This window comes from Ascaphus truei, chromosome 2, assembly GCF_040206685.1.
Source record: "Ascaphus truei isolate aAscTru1 chromosome 2, aAscTru1.hap1, whole genome shotgun sequence".
In the NCBI taxonomy this organism is placed as follows: domain Eukaryota; kingdom Metazoa; phylum Chordata; class Amphibia; order Anura; family Ascaphidae; genus Ascaphus; species Ascaphus truei.
The window spans coordinates 392,255,247-392,275,621 of record NC_134484.1 but is presented as its reverse complement, the minus strand read 5'-3'; the positions used below and the strand labels follow the sequence as shown (position 1 = coordinate 392,275,621).

Below are 20,375 nucleotides of genomic sequence, written 5' to 3'. Positions count from 1 at the left end.
ACCTTCCAGGTAGACCTAACCACCCTCCCTGGTGAGACTACCTCCTTCACCCAATCCCTTCACCCCAATAAACAAGGTACTCTGGCTTAACCCCTTCAATGCCTTAGCAGCTAGTGTTATTTTGATAACACAGTATTGAACCAGAGGGTCTCCATAGCTGAACCGCTTTAATTTCAACCTCGGGGACACCCTCCTTTCTGAGTTAGAGTCCCCGGTATGGGCCGGTATCTCCCTACATTGTTTAAATGTCCCGGTCACGTGGGCCATGACATGGGAGCATTTAAACATGGTGGGGTACGGTCACCCGATAAGGGGGTCTGTAACTTGGGGAGCAGGATGATCCGCAGTCCTGAAATTAATGCGATTTATGCGATTCAGCTCTGGAGACGGCCCTCCTTCAATAATATGTTATTAAAATAAAATAAAAGTCATGCGATCGCCTGTTAAAGGTGCGCAGGGAGAGTAACTGATTCTCACTTCTAGTGTGCGTCTCTTACAGACAGGTGCAGCCTGGTAGGATTCACACAGTACGAGTCCCATTCAGAAGGAACGACCCCAGCTGTGTTAATCCTGATGGGCCATTACAGCCTGCTATGGACTGTCCTGCGGAGTGTCCTCGCTTCTTCACACTGTGCTTCGTCCCATGCCCGAGGGAGCAGATAGGTAGAAAAGACTGCATTGTTATAACATTACATTGCTACGAAATGAATAAAATAGCTAATTTCTCTTTAGGAGTCGTACAGTGATCTAGCCTTAAGTATTTCTAGAAATTAAATTAACATACCTACTGTATGATAAACTATTGTCAAAAAAATTATAGGTTACATGAAAACAAATTGAACAAGAAATAATTGGTACAATTACTGTATCATAACTAATAACTTACCTTGGCCCATTTTCAGTGAATCTTTTGCACATCTGAACTCCCATTCATTTGTAATGGGAGATAGACTGTGCTAAATCTTAGAACCCTTTTGTGAATATGGGCCTTGTGTTTAGTCATTTGTCAGATAACTACGTAGGTCAATAAAAACTTGGATTACAATTATCTACACAAATAAAAACAGAGAGTTTAAACTCCATAGTGTAGTAATCTTTATTTAAAATAAATAAGTATTCACTCACAAACTAATGATATTGATTTTTATTTAAAATATCTTTATGGTCTTCACGCATGTGACTCTTATTATTTTATGATTTACACTTAGTTAATACTAGGATTTATTATTAGCACTAAGATTTCATTAGTGAGCCTTACTTTTACTTTGGAGTTAATTAATAATATCTATATATGCATATTTATTAATCGGTGCTATTGCATAATACAATTTATGGCCCATTTACTTGAATGGACTTGTGGAATAATATGATATTGTGGAATAGTATTGCGTATTAAATATGGACTGACATATATGTGTAAGGTACACTACAGAGGTACACTTGTCTATTTAATGTGTGATTACATTTATATAAAAGCACTAGTTATTTCTAGAAGAATTTCTATAAAAGAGGAATAACCATATTCTATTTATAATTATCAACATCTGTTTTTAGACAAAATTGCATTGAAAGCAGGAGCATACAGTAGCAATTATAAGTCAAATGGCTTAACTGTTTTTGTCATCATCATCATCATCATCATCATCATCATCATCATCATCATCATCATCATCATCATCATCCATCATCATCCATCATCATCCATCATCATCCATCATCATCCATCATCCATCATCATCCATCATCCATCATCCATCATCCATCATCCATCATCCATCATCCATCATCCATCATCCATCATCCATCATCCATCATCCATCATCCATCATCCATCATCCATCATCCATCATCCATCATCCACCACCATCATCACCATAATCCATCATTCTATTTTTTATGTAAACACAGTCCTCTACTAAAGAGTGGGCATTGCACTACTTTACAGTCAGTTTGAGAACTACTATTAAATACAGTTATTTTGTTACATAACAGGCAGACACGAAAAGTCAGTAATAATAATAAGTGGTTGCATTAAATGAACCAAGGTAATACACATTCAGTTTACAGATAATTAATGGACAGTCAGAGATATGATTATAGGCATACAGTAAGTAACATTTATAGACAGGATTAAAATTGTGTTAAAAGAGGTAGGATAGACCTTCATGGTGTTAGACGAGGCCCTGCCTCAACGAGTTTAAAATCTATAGGCAGGGTAATTTGACATTGGGTATACGGGATGAGAGGTTTGGTGAGTTTAAGAGGCAATATAGCTGCTGTAACATTACCAAACAGCAACGAATGGCAGCAAATTGTGACACACTTTGGCCTTTGGGGCGACAGGTGTTATGTCCCAGAGATTTTGTTGTGGAAATGAAAAAAGCAGCATGTCAACACACAGTGTCTCAGTTAGACATTCAGGTAGACATGTTCTTTTATTTATAAAATCTGAAATAAATCGTTGGTACTTACATTATAAATTATTTTTGTGTATTAATTAAGATATACAGCCACGTATTTGTATTTTTACATTATCTTTCATGCATGTACTGTATATATTTTAATTTGTATTGTTTATATAGAGAACTACATCTCTAAAATATGTGCATTGTGCAATCAAAAATAAGCACTGTTACTGAAAAATAATGATATATTTACTTTTTTGGTCCAACCTGTCCCACGTTGACTCTAACACAGATTACTTTTCTTGTCTGCATCCCAAGAGCACAAGTGGCTTCACCATTCCAACTTGATGAGTTGAAAGCTGAAACAGTGACATCCTCGGTGCATTGGCCCCAGGGACCTGTCTGCCAATGATATACTGTACAAGGATGTTCATTGCAACTTCGAATCTCTTGCAAAGCATTACTTTCTGGGCACTGTACTCCTCCTGTAACAGTTTACATGGAAAAAGAACACCACAGTTGTTTTAAACTATATTAACTTCATATTTACTACAAAATGTTGAGAAAAAGCAGGCGCTATTGAAAATGTTCAGTATAACAACTCATGTGACAGAGTTGAAATGGTTCTCATTATTTTTTTGGTTCGAACATGATCAGGGTAAACATATCCAAGTTACAGCAAACATATATTTTTAAAGCATGCAGTGACATTTGAACAATTCAATGAAATAACATTTATTTTCTGTACTTGAAGTCCTGTGCCTTAGGTGACAAGCTATCAACTGTCATTATATGTACTGTATTACTTCTCTGCTGTAGCTAGCTTTGTCAAAAATGTGCCTCGCAGAGAAAGGTTAGAGAAATCCATTGTTCAAAACAAGCTAATAAAGCATCAGTCATGTGCATACCTTCCATTTGACAACACCTCCTCTTTAATAGTAATCCAAAATTAAACAAAGGCAATAACTTCTTTAAATAGGATATACTGTAGAATATTAATTTATGGATATGAGTTTTATTTGTATTATTAATCGATATGAAACTCAGAGTATAAAATGCACTATGTTTGTAGAGGTGGTATCTTTGCCAATTTTCAGACATACGGTGAAAAGTTACATTTTTCATTTTAAATGTTGTTAACTTGAAATGACATAGATGACACAATACATGCCAACATCCCCATTAACAAGTACTGTAAATATATTTTTAGAAGACTAAAATATTGGAGTCAATAACACCAAACCTACTGTACAGTACGTATTCCCCTAACTTCTGACAATCATGAACAGATCTATTTTTCAGCATAATTTTTATTCACCTACTTTATTATTCACCACATTGATGAACACTTGGGACTAATTTATGTCATATAACCAAGTGTTTATAATGTTTTCAAGACAGCAATGGATTTTTAAGATTTCAAAAAACATTATGTTTAGGGTACAAAATACCAGAGTATGGTCATGGTAAATAACTAAAGCAAAGAGAAAGCAATATCATGATAAATATTTAAACAGTGTATGCAATATATGACAGATAAAGCAAAGCAATAACATTTCGGTAATGATGCAGTATAAGCCTTTTATCTTGTGTCAATCTGCATTGGTGTTACATGTATAATATTTCAGTTTCTTATACTGTATCTGATGTTGATCTAATGAGAAGAGGGTAAACGCCACCTCAGATCCTGCAGAATAAACTGAATTACCTTGGCAAAGTCAACAGAAACTGTGTTATATATCTTTATTAAAATGCATGCAAAATAAAATTGAAACTGAGCATTAACATAAGGCGATAATGTCCATTTATGACACAATACATATTTACTTGTCCTTCATTTTAACTTCCGTAAAAGCAGTAATACGTTAAGATTTTACATTTGTTAAAAGAATTAAAGGGAGTTCTGTTTGAAACAACCAGCTGTGAAGGTGCTGTCTCCATCTCTGGAGCATATTCTATAAGCCTCGATAATCAAGCACTTATTGGCCAAAATGCCTACTTCTATTCAATAAGCCTCGATAAGTGGGCGACAAAGGCATAAATCGCCCACATTTGCAGTCGTCAAAAAAAGATCGCTGGGTGAGCAGTGATAAGCCTCTTATCGGCAGGTTCTGAAACTTGTGCAGTTCTAGTAGCCCCAATCAGCTTATCGAGAATAATCACGGCTCTAGAATCGTGCGTTTCTCCCCAAATTCTCACGCCAGGAAAAAGTTGGCGTGATGCTGGTGAGAAGCTGCTGCGAGGTGGCGAGAAAGGACTTAGAAAAAAATGCATTTTCCTGCATCAGATTCATGCCGGGAGTCTCCGGTGTTGATACCCATTAATATCAGAACCGGAGGCCCCCGGCATGAATCCCATGCAATAAAAATGCATTTACAATCAACTTCATTACCTTAGCGGCTAACCGCTAAGGCAATGAAGGGGTTAACTACCACTGCCATGTTTATTGTGGGTAGTGAGGGTTGGTGAAGGTGGTATTTGGCCATTGGTGGGTGTTTAGCCTTTCAGGGGGGTTGTGGGTGGAGTCAACTCCTTCATTATATTAGCAGTTAATAGCGATAAGGTAATGAAGGGGTTAACCCCTCCCGCCACCCACCCGGTAGGTATAAACACCAACCACGGGCCAAATGCCACCTTCACCCATCCTCGCTACCCACAATAAATATTTTAAAACACAACAACCCTACTTCCCACCTCCTCTACCTCAGCAACCCCACCCCAAATACATATAGTACAGTAACGGTCAAAATGACTATTATCCAAATATGGATAACAGTGCATTTGCCCATTATAAAACCAAACATTAGCCAGCATTAATAAAGTAAAAAAAAAGTTTAACTTACCCCTGCCATCATGAAGGGCATCCTCGTCAGCATACTGCAGGTCCATGTTGTCCGATGTCAGTAAGTATACATGAAAAAATACAATCTAATGGCCCCTAACTCCTTAATCAACTTAGCGGTTAATAACCGCTATAGTAATTAAGAGGTTAACACCTGTCCCCCGCTACCCACCTTGGAGGCCTAACTGCCCACCCCGGACCCACCCTCTACCCATTAATTGGCACAGTGTCTTTGATACTCTACTCAAACCACCCTCAGCTGCCTCTCCTTCCTCCATCTCCGCTCAGGACTTTGCTGACTATTTTAAGGAAAAGGTGGAATCCATACGTCAGAACATCCCCTCTGTTTCTTCTTCCCATCCTACACCTCTTCCTAACTCTCCTCCTGCCTTCCTTGACTCTTTTTCCACTGTCTCAGAGGAGGATGTGTCGCTGTTGATCGCCACTTCTCCCTCTACCACTTGCCCTCTTGACCCCATTCCCTCCCATCTCCTAAAACCTCTTGCTCCTACTATAATCCGTACGCTCACACACATTTTTAACTCCTCCATCTGCTCTGGAACCTTTCCATCCTCCTTCAAACATGCAACAGTCATACCATTACTCAAAAACAGCAAGCTTGACCCTACCTGTCTTTCTAACTATCGACCTGTCTCCCTCCTGCCTTTTGCCTCTAAACTCCTTGAACGTCTTGTATTCTCTCGCTTGCTCCATTTTCTCAACACCTATTCTCTCCTAATAACATCTTTTGGGTTTAAATATCACCTCTATGCTGACGACACACAAATATACTTTTCAACACCTGACCTTACACCTGCTATACAGACCAAAGTTTCTGAATGTCTCTCTGCTATATCATCCTGGATGGCCCTCTGTCGCCTTAAATGCAAAATGGCTAAAACAGAGCTCCTCATACTTCCTCCCAAACCTGGCCCTACTACCTCCTTCCACATTACTGTTGGAACTACGATCATCCACCCAGTAGCTCAAGCACGCTGCCTAGGGGTCACACTCGACTCCTCTCTCACATTCGCCCCTCACAATCAAAACATTTCTAAAACCTGTCGCTTTTTCCTCCGCAATATAACAAAGATACGCCCTTTCCTCTGTTGCTCGACTGCTAAAACTCTGACTCAGGCCCTCATTCTCTCCCGTCTTGATTACTGTAACCTCCTGCTGTCCGGCCTTCCTGCCTCTCACCTGTCTCCCCTACAATCTATCCTAAATGCTGCTGCCAGAATCACTCTACTCTTTCCTCGATCTGTCTCAGCATCTCCCCTCCTGAAATCCCGCTCCTGGCTTCCAATCAAATCCCGCATCTCACACTCCATTCTTCTCCTCACTTTTAAAGCTTTACACTCTTCTGCCCCTCCTTACATCTCAGCCCTAATTTCTCGCTATGCACCACCCCGACTCTTGCGTTCTGCTCAAGGATGTCTTCTTTCTACCCCCTTTTTATCTAAAGCCCTCTCCCGCCTTAAACCTTTTTCACTGACTGCCCCACACCTCTGGAATGCCCTTCCCCTCAGTACCCGACTAGCACCCTCTCTATCCACCTTTAAGACCCACCTTAAGACACACTTGCTTAAAGAAGCATACGAATAGCACAGTGAACATTCTGAACACATGATACATAAAGCTTGGCCCCCTGCAGACGCACTTACCAGAACTCCCTCCTACTGTCTCTGTACGTTCTCCCTACCTACCAATTAGATTGTAAGCTCCTCGGGGCAGGGACTCCTCTTCCTTAATGTTATGTTTGTCTAAAGCACTTATTCCCATGATCTGTTATTTATATTATCTGTTATTTATTTGATTACCACATGTATTACTACTGTGAAGCACTATGTACATTAATGGCGCTATATAAATAAAGACATACAATACAATACAGTGGTACAGTACCGACCAAGTTTATTCGAATGCGGCTAGAGCCGCAAGCCGGGAGGTTTCCCGGCTTTCTAATTGAATCCCCTCGGCATGCCGCGCGTCACCGATGCGCGGTCACGCTTCATCAGGAGTGTGCGCGCATGGCGTGCATGCCCAGGGCTCCCCAAGGGAGCCCTGGTGTCCCGCGATGTGGGGGATGGCGTTGGGGGGCTCCGGGGGACCCGGAGAGGGGAGGGGGAAGCCCCGATCGGAGGACCGATCCTCAGAGGCTCCGGCGCGCGCGCGGGACACCTCGGCGTGCGCCCAAAATCTGCTGCAGCCGAGACCGGGTAAGTGTTAGTCTAAGCTCGGCTGCAGCTGTATATCATACCCATATAATATGGGCATGATAAGCCACTATATCACTCAATGGCCAACCTGATAAAAATAATTAAGGCCAAAAATACACAATAATCAAAGAAATACACAAGCACCTAAACACCCCCACAATAAAAGAACGAAAAAGCCTCAACTACACTTCGATTACATTAATCTATCACTAAAAAAGCAAAATAATTACAATTGTGTTATTCCAAAACATAAGAATACAAATAAATAAACATCTATCCAACCAATCAATTAAAGAAATAAAACAAGTAGCACCCAAAACAAATAATTAATTTAAACCAGTAGCCAACAAAACAAATAATTAATTTAAAACACTAGCCAATAAAACAATTAATTAATGAAAAACGCTAACCAATCCTGAAATGTACTAAAAACAAGCCATCCAAATTCCAAACAATTGAATCCAAAAAATACAAACAAATAGAAAAAATAACAATCAATAGTAAACAAGCATTTATCAAAAAATGCATTGTCTGTCACTGTATTTATCTGTACCCGGGCACAGATGAATACATTATCAGTCAATGGGCAAGCAAATACATAAAAATAAATAAATACAATTAAAAAAACTGGAAAAAAAAAACAATTTCATTCATTCAATATTTTACTTACCTTTAGAAGTCTTCAACCTCCGAATCCCGGCGTATCTGCAAGCTCTCGTACTGCAACGTCATCACCCGCAATCCAACGCCATACCAGCATCAGGCAAAAAAAATCTTCTTTCTTTTGTCTTCTATCACCGTAATTATTTTTATCTTTTTTTTAATCTTCTATCTTCTTCTTTCAATCGATATAAATAGACTGGGGTGCTCCCTTCACACAACACTCACACATAGACACAGGTGAATGAAAAGATAAATGGAGTATAAAATATACCAGACCAATACAAACAATCTGCGTATGCTGCCCAGCCCCAAAGAGAGGATCTTCCTACGATCCCCGATGTAGAATATATGAAGAAAGAAATAGGGGGGCGCAAACAAAAGTCAAATAAAATATTTGAACATAATACACACAAATGAGATAGCATTAAAGTGATAGGGAAATAATCTATAGATGTACTCACACGGCCATGTGTGGTACTAGAAGTTTCTATAGGTATCTTTGTGCTGCTCCTTCTCTACAGCGGGTCACACTTCTTTCCCTTCTGTCTCTCTGTGGTAGCCTCTCAGTGCACATACAGTGGGAGACAGCGCCACACACATAGGTTTGAAAAGGATTTATTAAAGATAAAAGTGAGTAACATTAAAAGCGCTCATACTGCGACGTCATCACCCGTAATCTAACGCCATCCACCTTGAAGACCAGCATCAGATAAAAAAAAATCTTCTTTCTTTTAAGAGGCGGGCACATCTTACAGCATCCAGTCGGATTGGTGCTGTAATATCTGACTCTAAAATGTTACCTCAAGAAGCCTCATTTTACCTCAAGAAGCTGATGAGACAACATCCGTTGTGGATTTACCATGGGGTTTTGGATTGAAAGAAGAAGATAGAAGATTAAAGAAAAGGTAAAAATAATTACAGATGAAGATTAAAGACGGTGATAGAAGATAAATGAAAGAAGATTTTTTTTCCTGATGCTGGTCTTCAAGGTGGATGGCGTTGGATTGCGGGTGATGACGTCGCGGTACGAGAGCTTGCAGATACACTGAGATTCGAAGGGTGAAGACTTCTAAAGGTAAGTAAAATATAGTGTAGTGCAGTTTCCCCCACCCTATGGGAGATATGGTGGCTACTAAGTGTGTGGGTGCTTTACCTGTGGCTCACAGGGGGCCTGAACCTCCACTGCAGGGAGCCTGGGGTGTACCTGGATCGTCTGGAGACAACACCTCCACCTGTGAGGGATCCTGACAGCGCCGGATAACCCCTTCACAGGACTCAATGCAATAAGTGCACAGTGTATATAATAACAAGTTTACTGACATGCAATAGGCAATACAATAACACATATAGCGTGGCCTTGCACGCCTTACCCATACACCATACCCCACTATCCATCCACTTAGTCCACATCCCCCGGTGAGTGTGTCCCCCAATGTACAGAATTGCACTGGGCACCTACCCAAACACGGTGTCCACAGAAGCCAGCCCACCTAAAAGTGTGTGACAGCGCTGCCCACAGTGAATAGTTTGTGCACTTTGTAGATAGGGTATACCTGCCAGGTGCTCCAATACCCGGTAGCACCAACTGAAGCCAAGGGTCCGTCCAGGCCCACGCCATCGCTGTCAGCGATACGTCTGCCTCTATGTGGGGTGGTATACATCTGGAGGGTCCCACATTAACAGTGTCTTTATGTGTTGGTGGTCTGGTGCCAGACCACAGGCCGCATCTGCTGCGCAGCATCCTTTGCTGTGTCCCTGACACTAATCAATACAGAGGCAAGGTCCCTATTTAGAGGGGGAATCTCTGTAATATCCTAAAGCTAGTGGGTCGGGGCCTAACTGGGTCCTATAAGGGGGTCTCTGTCCTAGTGCAGGGGCCACATACACCCTGCACACACAAACTCCCCCTATCTTGTCCCAGCTCCGACTGGCATGGTCTCGGGCGCCCCAAATGAAGCAATGTGAGAGCAGGAGAATCCAGGAGACCTATTGGCTCTGCCACACCATGTGATAGTCCAGCCCCATGTGCCTTCTGGGGATTGTGGTTCCCCTCAAAGCCTACTCCCCTAATGGCCGTCACAATATTGTCTACTGCGCATGCACAACTCGTACTGAGCCCTCTGCGCCTGCGCGTGCATAAGTAACACGGTGGCGCCCTGTAAAGGCCCAGACTTCAAATCAATGCGGTTCTGCTCCGGAGACCCCCTGAATACCATAATAGCAATGCTAAAAAAACAGGCGGCAAAAACGGTTTGGCGATTTTTTTTGTTATGACTGCAATTAAAATAGGCCCCTCTGTGTTTTTGCTCCTGCTGTTGCTTGGTCACCTTTTTCTATGTATAGGTATCTCTGTACCAGAACTGCCTTTCTGCCTCTTGCCATTTGCAACTACTCTTTCCCCTTGGGTTTTGTTTGTGTTTCTTTTTTCTTCTGGGGAGGGCTTCCTGTTTTTCCCTCACAGTCTGTAATGCAAGCTAAGTAATTTCTGCTCTGGCAGTCTGTGGCCTTGACCCACTCCTCTGCTCTCCTGGGGAAAGCTTTTTTTTTTGTTTTTTTTTACCATGCTCCTTATTTTGTACATTCTGGAACGTTTTCACTTCATTTCTGTTTGTTCCTGTACATACATAAATTTAATCAGAGATTCAAAGAAGATTCCATCTTTGTATGGAAGAAGGAGATGATTTTTGCTGCATGTCAAGGTTTATTGAGCCCCAGGAAGCTTAGTAAAAAACAGGTTTATCTGAGAGAGGCTGGACACAGGCAAGCTACAGAGTGTGTAGAGGGGGAGCGCAGATATATGGAAAAAACAAACACACCACAAATAGTGCAATATGTCTGATGTTTTAAGGAAACAGCCTTCTTCCCAATTCCAATGAAATTTGTACTTACAAATTTCACTCTTTCACAATTCCCATAATTTATATTTGTGTCGTTTAGGACACGAGTTCCCCACAGGTAAGTAGCAAACAGGTAACCCACTTCACTGGATAGGACCTTGATATGGCAATATAAAAAGCCAGAGATAGTGCAGACTGATACAAAAAGCTTTATAAAAATGATCATAGATAAAACACACTCACATTGTGTTTCATCAAAGCAGGCATTTCAATCTGTAAATAGATGCCGGCCGCTGAAGACTGGATGCGATCTCCTCTCCCCCAGCACTGCTATGCTCATGTCCCCTCACACCGGGCTCCGGGATTGGATACCCGGATGTTCCACCGGAGCTGAGTTACTTGATCATGTATGAGATGCTGTGTAGTGTCCCGCTCTGTATTCACACTCAACGTATCCCGTAAGTAGGTCTGAGCTTAGTATGGAAAAGAGTAGAGTGCTATGGCACCCCAAAAGTCATTGAAGAAACGCTCTTCATGGGGACTGAATTTTTTCCCCAAATTCTCAAGCAAGGATAATCTAAGGTTATAAGAGCTTGGAGTTCTGCTGCTGGAATTAGAGTCTACAAAAGCTGATCCACTTCTGCCAGGTCTCAACTTTCTAGATCACTCGTGGAGTAAACCCCATCCTGGAGAAAGTTCCATATCACATAGAAGATAAATGGAACTCACACGGTTCAAAATACAGAAGAGAGAAGCAAGTTTTCATTCTTTTCATGGTTCATTCGTGACTCTGCAAAAATTATCCCAGTTTCACCCTAGGTACATGTCAAGAGAGAGGGGATTTGGCCCGGGATTAAAGGGGTTACACCCCATTTGGCCACCTTCTACTCTCACCTGGGAAGCAAGGGGTTAACTGGACTGGGGTCCAGTAATGTGGTTTTGCCTTGCTTCAGCCATCCAACTGTTTATTCCCCTGTAAAAATGTATTGTTTCTGTTCCAGTGACTGCACCACACAAACACTGGGATCCATCCGGGAGGGCAAGGGTTAATAGTTGAATAGTGATTCTAGCCCTTTGTTTAAGTTACCCTCAAAGATGCCTGCCTACTAAGGAATGCGACCAAATGTTTAGGAAGCTGGAGTGGTTTGTGAGTGTTAAAACTCACACTTACAAACCATGGTATCCTGCTAGACACTCCATTTGGTAGACTGGCAAAACGCCCCTGATTTAGGAGTGGGGCTACAGAATGAGTGACCTTATTAAATATAAGAATATTATGAGACGTCCTCGGCTGAACGTGCTAAAAGCTACATATGTGTATTCGTGGGACTGATTTGCACATAAGGATTACAGACACATGATGTGTAGTAGGTCCTAAGCGACAGATATTAATATCTCTCTTAATTTTAGTATTACACGATGATATTTAGTCTTATTGGGAGCGTCATGCGTGCCGGAATGTATTAATATGTCTCGCGTGCCAGTAAGTATTACTAAACTGAAGTTATGAAGTTATTTAGATAGGAAAAGCAGTTTTTAAACGTCCTTGGGTGGGAGGAGTTTTACTCTGAGGGAAACTGTCAACCTCACCACTGATTTATGAGAGGGGCTGGGTTTAGGTTGTGTTCAATGGGAAATAATTGTATAAGAACCAGGCTCAGCCTATGGCTATTGTTTTTCGTGTCTTTTGTGATTTTCAAGATTTCTGGATGAACTGCTAGTCACGATTTCTGACTATTTCATCATTCCCAACTTTAAGTAAGTGTCATATTTTGTCTGTTATTTGTATAATCTCGTGTGTTCACCTTTTTCAAGGAATAAATTATATTTTATCATATCTAAGTCTCGTTCAGTTCAACCCAGTGATATTTGGTGTGTATTATTAATAGCCTGTCACAAAGTTACCGTCACAGGCATTAATAAAACTGGTGGCAGCGGCGGGACTGAACTGGACCTGTATTACAGTGCACTGAGGGATACTGTAATATAGTGGGAACTTGATGTAATTGCGAGTTCCTGGGACTAAAGATATTGAACACACAGTGTACAACATATAACACAAGATATGGCACCTCCTCACTGTTCCCCTACTTGTGAGAAGCATTGCCTCCAGAACCAAGGTGCCGGCCATCCATGTGACTGGAGCCGGGCACCGAGACCGGAGGAGTGCATCAAGTCAGCGCGGGGACCAGCAGCCGGCAAAGCTGAGAGAGAGGCAGCGATCGGTGAGCATGAAACCCGGCAGGCTGAGCAAAGATCCACAGCTGCAGCCGCTGTAACCATCAAACCGCCCGGAGAGCAGGGAAGGGACCCAGCTTTGGGACAGCAGAGACTTGTGGAGGGAGCGGTTGATCTCCGGGACCACGAGAGTCTTGCAGAAGGAGGGGTATTGGCGGTTGCGGCGGCCAGTCCGTTTTACCCAGAATTGCTGGCCCTGATGTTTACGCAGGGAGAGATGTCCCCGGCAGAGCGGCTCGAGCACCTGAAGCTGGCGATGATCCGACCCACTTACCCCCTCCCAGAGCCCGGCGCTCAAGCAACAATGCTCTGGACTGCATTGCCCCTTGCTGGGGTTAGTCCACCGGTGGCGGAGAAGCTCCGGAATGAGCCCGGCACTCGAGCAACTCCGCTCTGGACTCCGTTGCCCCTTGCTGGGGTTAGTCCACCGGTGGTGGAGAAGCTCTGGCAGGCGCTGCAGCACTGCCAAAAAACAGGCCACAATAATGCCCGGTGCCCGGACCGTGCGCGGTCGGGCGAAGAAGCCCGTCAGGGCCAGCGCTCACGAGCTGCGGAAAAGATGACCCAGTTAGCGGCATCCTCTGATGTCTCCAGCCCAGCCAGGGTGACAACCCTTTGCGGGACGTCCCCTGGAGAACCTGGCCGGGCTGCATCGGCAACAGCGGCGGAGAGCGGCGGCCATCCATCAGCTACCCGGGGCTCGCCCATGGCGGCACGGCGGCGGAAGAGCCGCGATTCTGGCAAAGTGCCAGAGCCCTTTCTGAGTGGGGGGGAGCGACAGGGATTGCGGGAGGGGGTTATTTTACCTGGTTTGGCGGGAGCCGTGTTACTCCACAAAGACCTGGGACCCTTGTCCTGCACCGATGTACCTGTACCCAACCCGGGCGCTGTTGCGGCAGCGGCCCGTTGCTGCCCGGCCCAGATGATGCTGGCGGCGGCCACTCCAATCCCCCTGCAATCAGGACCAACGAAGGCGGCAGTCTCTGCGGGGACCAGCGAGGTAAGCCAGACCAAGTCGCAGACTGACCCTGACTTATTTTTCCCTATGACTGTACCACGTTGTTTCACTATAGGGGTGACCTGGGGGGTGGCAGGAGATAGGGGTACCAGGGGAGGGGAAGGAAGGGCAGCTTGTAGGGCAGCCAGGCTTCCCCATTACCCTGGCAGAGCAGCAAGGGGACTCTCAGTTAAGAGCCCCACTGTTGCAGCCTTGCTGGAGGTATCAGGGGTTGTGGCAAAGTTAGACCACCCCCAGATTACCTGCCAGCCCGGAGCTAAGGTGGGTGAATCTGCACCAGCAACCCTGAACTCATCCCCAATAATGGGGAGGCAGTGTCAGGAGATGGCCTCACTCAGGTGTCCCTAGGATCCAGGTTAGGATTAGCTAGGGAGAAGCGGAGTGAGGGGAGGCTGCAGGTAGGTAGCCAGCATCAGTTCTCAGTGGGAGAAGAAGGGCTAGTGCTAGCCGGGGAGGGAAAGCAGCAGGTATGGCAGCTAGAGTTCCCCATTACTCTGGCCGAGCCTCAGGGGGTTTCTCAGATCAGCAACCCCCTGTTGCAGCCTAGCTATGGGCTGGGGGTATCATGGGCAGTGGCCAGCTTGTGCCACCCCAGGGATACCTGCCAGCCAAGAGCTAAGGCGGTTGCATCTGGAGAGGTGCCCCTGAGCTCATCCCTGGTAAGGGGGAGACAAGGTCAGGGAGGTAGGTGCACTCAGGTAGTTCCAGGGTCTGGGTTAGGATTGCCCAGGGGGGAGAAGAGTGCAGGTGGGCTGCAGGGAGGTAAGCAGCAGGAGTCATCAGCAGGGGCTGAGGTGCTAGGCCTAGGGGAGGCTAGGCAGGGAGACACTGTGGAGCAGGGGGAGATAGGAGGTCAGTGGGGTGTCAGGCAGCTGGCAGAAGCTAGGGATGGGCTAGGTAGGCAGGAGGTCCCTTGTTCTGACCGGCCAGGAGTGACCCCCCTGACAGATTCCCCAGGGTTCAAAAAAGGAGGGGCTGTGGGTAGATAGGCAGCCAGGGAGGAGAGTCAAGGGTATAGCGGAGCAGCTACCGGTGGGCACAGGGCCAGGGCAGGTAGGGTCTCTACAGGATAGTGACATAGCTCTTTCTCAGACTTGGATGACAGGAAAGCGACTGTCTGTGCTTGATAGCTGGTCTCCTGCTGGTGCAGAGACATGCCAGTCTCTGGGCCGTATGCAGCCTGCTCTGCAGACAGGCCCCTTCACCATGGACTTTGTTCACCAGGCACGGGGTGGGGAGCAGAGGGAGGCAAATGAGAATGCCCGGCGGCCACGGTGGAGCCCTGCTCAGCAGGATCTGGACTTCACTATCCACTGTGGCCAGGACAATGTACTGGACAATGCCGGAGGACAATTTTGCCAGGCCAACCCCTCAAGACTTGTTGAGTGCTTCAAGGGCGCCAGTGGTGTCCCAGTGCCAGGGGAGTCAGCTGGGGCACCAGGCACCCATTGAGCAGGGGAGGTGTCAAGAGAGAGGGGATTTGGCCTGGGATTAAAGGGGTTACACCCCATTTGGCCACCCTCTACTCTCACCTGGGAAGCAAGGGGTTAACTGGACTGGGGTCCAGTAATGTGGTTTTGCCTTGCTTCAGCCATCCAACTGTTTATTCCCCTGTAAAAATGTATTGTTTCTGTTCCAGTGACTGCACCACACAAACACTGGGATCCATCCGGGAGGGCAAGGGTTAATAGTTGAATAGTGATTCTTGCCCTTTGTTTAAGTTACCCTCAAAGATGCCTGCCTACTAAGGAATGCGACCAAATGTTTAGGAAGCTGGAGTGGTTTGTGAGTGTTAAAACTCACACTTACAAACCATGGTATCCTGCCAGACACTCCATTTGGTAGACTGGCAAAACGCCCCTGATTTAGGAGTGGGGCTACAGAATGAGTGACCTTATTAAATATAAGAATATTATGAGACGTCCTCGGCTGAACGTGCTAAAAGCTACATATGTGTATTCGTGGGACTGATTCGCACATAAGGATTACAGACACATGATGTGTAGCAGGTCCTAAGCGACACGATATTAATATCTCTCTTAATTTTAGTATTACACGGTGATATTTAGTCTTATTGGGAGCGTCATGCGTGCCGGAATGTATTAATATGTCTCGCGTGCCAGTAAGTATTACTAAACTGAAGTTATGAAGTTATTTAGATAGGAAAAGCAGTTTTTAAACGTCCTTGGGTGGGAGGAGTTTTACTCTGAGGGAAACTGTCAACCTCACCACTGATTTATGAGAGGGGCTGGGTTTAGGTTGAGTTCAATGGGAAATAATTGTATAAGAACCAGGCTCAGCCTATGGCTATTGTTTTTCGTGTCTTTTGTGATTTTCAAGATTGCTGGGGATGAACTGCTAGTCACGATTTCTGACTATTTCATCATTCCCAACTTTAAGTAAGTGTCATATTTTGTCTGTTATTTGTATAATCTCGTGTGTTCACCTTTTTCAAGGAATAAATTATATTTTATCATATCTAAGTCTCGTTCAGTTCAACCCAGTGATATTTGGTGTGTATTATTAATAGCCTGTCACAAAGTCACTGTCACTGTACATCAACCATATCTAGTAAAAGCTATTTAAAGAATGAAAGGCCAGTCACAAGATAGGGTAAAACTAAAACAGCTGGTTCTGATCTGTGTCCTGACTGGGTGTCCATAGCATGGCCCTTGGTTGCCCTCTTTGATTTGTAACAGCCACCATAATGATAAAGAAGAGTGTGAAAGGAAGTGATGCTCAAATATAGATATGTGGTCTGATCCAGGTAAATGATCCACACAGGGATGGCAAAATGGAACCAGTTATAAGATATAACAATCCATAAGAGTAAATATATCCAGGGGGTAACCAGACCTAGCGGTGTCCACTTGACTACTGCATCAATGGTCAAGGTATATTAACCCCAAAATATTCCCAGCATAGGGTCAAGGATAGATGCAAAGGGCCAAGGCCCGTTACCTGCCCGTAGGGATGTCCAGAGAAAATCCTCAGTGTCCCAGGTACCATGAGCGTGCAATCCTGCAGGGTAATCAGCAAGCAGAACAGGTGAACGAATGCCATCCACGATAATAAATGAATTCAGGGCAACTCCAAATAAAAAGCAAGGTATTTAATTAATCAATCCACAATGGTGAAGAGAACGCTAACGCACCAACGCTTTTCATCCTACGCATTGGTGCATTAGCACTCTCTTCACCATTGTGGATTAATTAATTAAATACCTTGCTTTTTATTTGTAGTTGCCCTGAATTCATTTATTATCGTGGATGGCATGTTCTGCTGTGCTCCTTCGTTCACCTACTCTGCTTACCATAATGATAAAGTTATATTAGTAAAGTCCCAAACTTAGCTAGACAAATAAACTTTTAAAATCTAAACACATCTTTCCAGCTGCAGATACAATTAGATTTCTCCCTGGAACAGTGATCTAATTTTGATTTACCTTCTTAATACCCTTATCCAAAGGCACAAAATATTATGGAGTATACCATGGCCCACTTCAGTAACATAGGTACACAAAAATGGATTGAATTTATTATAGTGGTTTTGCCTCAGTTTATTATTGCATAATGTATTTCCCAAATTAGGAACATCAAGAGACAACAATCTTTTGTAGATTGATTGGTTAAAGATTAAAATAACTTCTCAATAAATAAAATCTTCTTGGCATAGGAGAGTCATTATTATAGTCACTTAGTCTTTGAGAATAAAAAATAAGTATCCAGATAGATTAGACATTTCAGGAATAATTTATTTATCTCCTGCAGTATGCAATAAAGATGTAATCTTGCGAGCACTCATTACTCTAAATTTGCACGCATTATTGTGCAATTTTACTAATGTGTGTTTAATCATGATGGTCAAAATGGTACAATACAAAGGGTGGCCAGTAAACAAATGCACCGAAAATCACACAATTTGAGTACTTTGTAGGTAATCATGTTTTTAGAATGATGGATGCTTTATCTGTACAGTAGATAACAAAAATAAATTATCCCTTCAATGCAATCTCAGGTTTAATTAAACTTACAGTCAAAGTGGAATCATTAGAAATCTACAAACTACATGTTTAAAAATGTCTGTACCTTGTCTTAATTATAGGTATTTTTTAAAACATTCAACAACCATTTTAGACAAAAAAAAAATATTTTTCTATGAAATACATTATGACTAGCACCTATCACAAAATGTGCATTGCACATTTTGATAAGGCAATTATAGACTTACAGTATGTGCAAGATTCTATGCAATAAAAATACATAATGCACAGACTACAATGATGGAGGCTTGCAGTCTGAAGAAAATTGCATTTCAAGGACGGACAAAGACGATTAGAACTGGGTATTGTGTAATAATAGGCTTAACCATGGTATGCAACTGTCAATAATACTAGTAAATCACTTAGTTTAATCAAGAAGATGTGGAAACACCTTTGCTAATAGTATGGAAAGGCCTTTGCTAATATCGCTGTACAATACAAGACTAGTTTATTAAAGATTTGAATGAAAATGAATCATCTTTAGTTGACTATATCATTGTAAAAATATAGTTTGAATTAAAGTTTTTTTTTAAACTATTACAGAAGCAATAGAAAAAAGGGAGCAAGATTTTTTTTTTACATTTTACAGGCATATTACAGAAGCAAAATGTTAAGAATACATTGGTATTATAGATAAAAAAAATGGCACGGAAAAAATACTACACTTAAATAGCTTCCATCTTTTGGGATTCTAGTAGTCTGTGAATGCTGTTGGGATTGGAGCTGAGAAGGAGAAGTCATGGAGTATAGACCTTGCATTAGTATCTCAGGGAAACTCTGACCCAAATACTGAAGGAATTACAAGTCAGAACTCTAAATACCAAAATTAGCTGTGAATTTTTTTTATGTGTAAACCTGTTATCAAACCCCCCCCACCCCCCCTAAGTGAGATGGGGGTACTCTCCTTCTTGGTTACTTTCATGTGGTCTTGGTGCTGTGACCTGCTGGCAACACGAGGGATGAAGGCTCCGCGGTTTCAGCAAGTTCACATGGGAGATTTGTTTACCCTTCCTGGACCCTGGTTGAGCGATCTCGTAATCCACATCACCCGTGCGGCGGAGTACTTCAAATGGGCCTGCCATTTGGCTAGGAGTTTACTCTCACAACTGGGTAATAATCACCTGGTCTCCCGGGTGAAACACTCTCATGCGAGCATTCTGATTGTAATGTCTCTCCTGACTGTCCTGGGCTGATCTAAGATTCTCCCTAGCAAAATGGCCGACCACATCTAGGCGTTTCCTAAGGTCTAGTACATATTGCAGGGTATTCTTAGAAGGGGACCGCTGTTCCTCCCAGGACTCCTTTAGGAGGTCTAGGATTCCCCGGGGTTGGCGGCCATACAAAAATTCAAATGGAGAGAACCCCGTGGAGGCCTGGTGAACTTCCCGCACTGCCAACAGCAGAAAAGGGAGAAGTTCATCCCAGGCTCTCTTCTCTGAATCTACAAATTTTCTTAGCATACAGTACCTTTTAGAGTTCGGTTAAATCTTTCCACCAATCCGTCAGTCTGTGTATGGTAGAACGATGTCCGAACAGACTTGACATCTACTAATTTTAAGACATCCTGTATCAGTTTAGCCATAAAATTTGTACCTTGGTTTGTCAACATAACCTGGGGAGGTCCAACCCGTGAGAACAGCTCCAACAATTTGTTGGCTACTTGCTTCACCATTGCTGACCTCAGGGGGAACGCCTCAGGATATCTTGTTGCATAGTCAACTGTTACGAGAATAAACCTGTGTCCCTTCGCAGAAGGCTCCAGCAGTCCTACCAAGTCTACACCAATCCTCTCAAAGGGAACGGACACCAAGGGTAGAGGAACCAAGGGGGCTGTTTTTGTCCCTTCGGACTAGTTAGCTGGCACTCAGGACATGCCGCACATAACTTAGCAATGTCACTATGCATCCCTGGCCAATAGAAGCGGAACGAAATACGGTCCAAGGTTTTATCTCTACCCAGGTGACCACCCCAAGGGACAGTATGGGCTAGGGTGAAGACAGTTTTAACAAATGCCTTGGGGACCAATATTTGTCTGGTGACCTTCCCTGTTTGTGTCTGCTTGTTCACCCTATACAGGATATCATTCGACAATTCAACATGAGGGAACACCA

At 43.4% G+C, this 20,375-nt stretch overlaps 1 protein-coding gene across 1 annotated transcript in view; it reads right to left on the bottom strand.

The window, feature by feature from the left end:
• Positions 1-20,375, bottom strand: part of THSD7A (thrombospondin type 1 domain containing 7A) — a 665,741-nt gene that overhangs the window by 156,672 nt on the left and 488,694 nt on the right. The window contains exon 10 of the mRNA XM_075587236.1: positions 2,659-2,890. Coding sequence (XP_075443351.1) covers positions 2,659-2,890 — 232 coding nt within the window. The remainder of the gene's footprint in view (positions 1-2,658; positions 2,891-20,375) is intronic.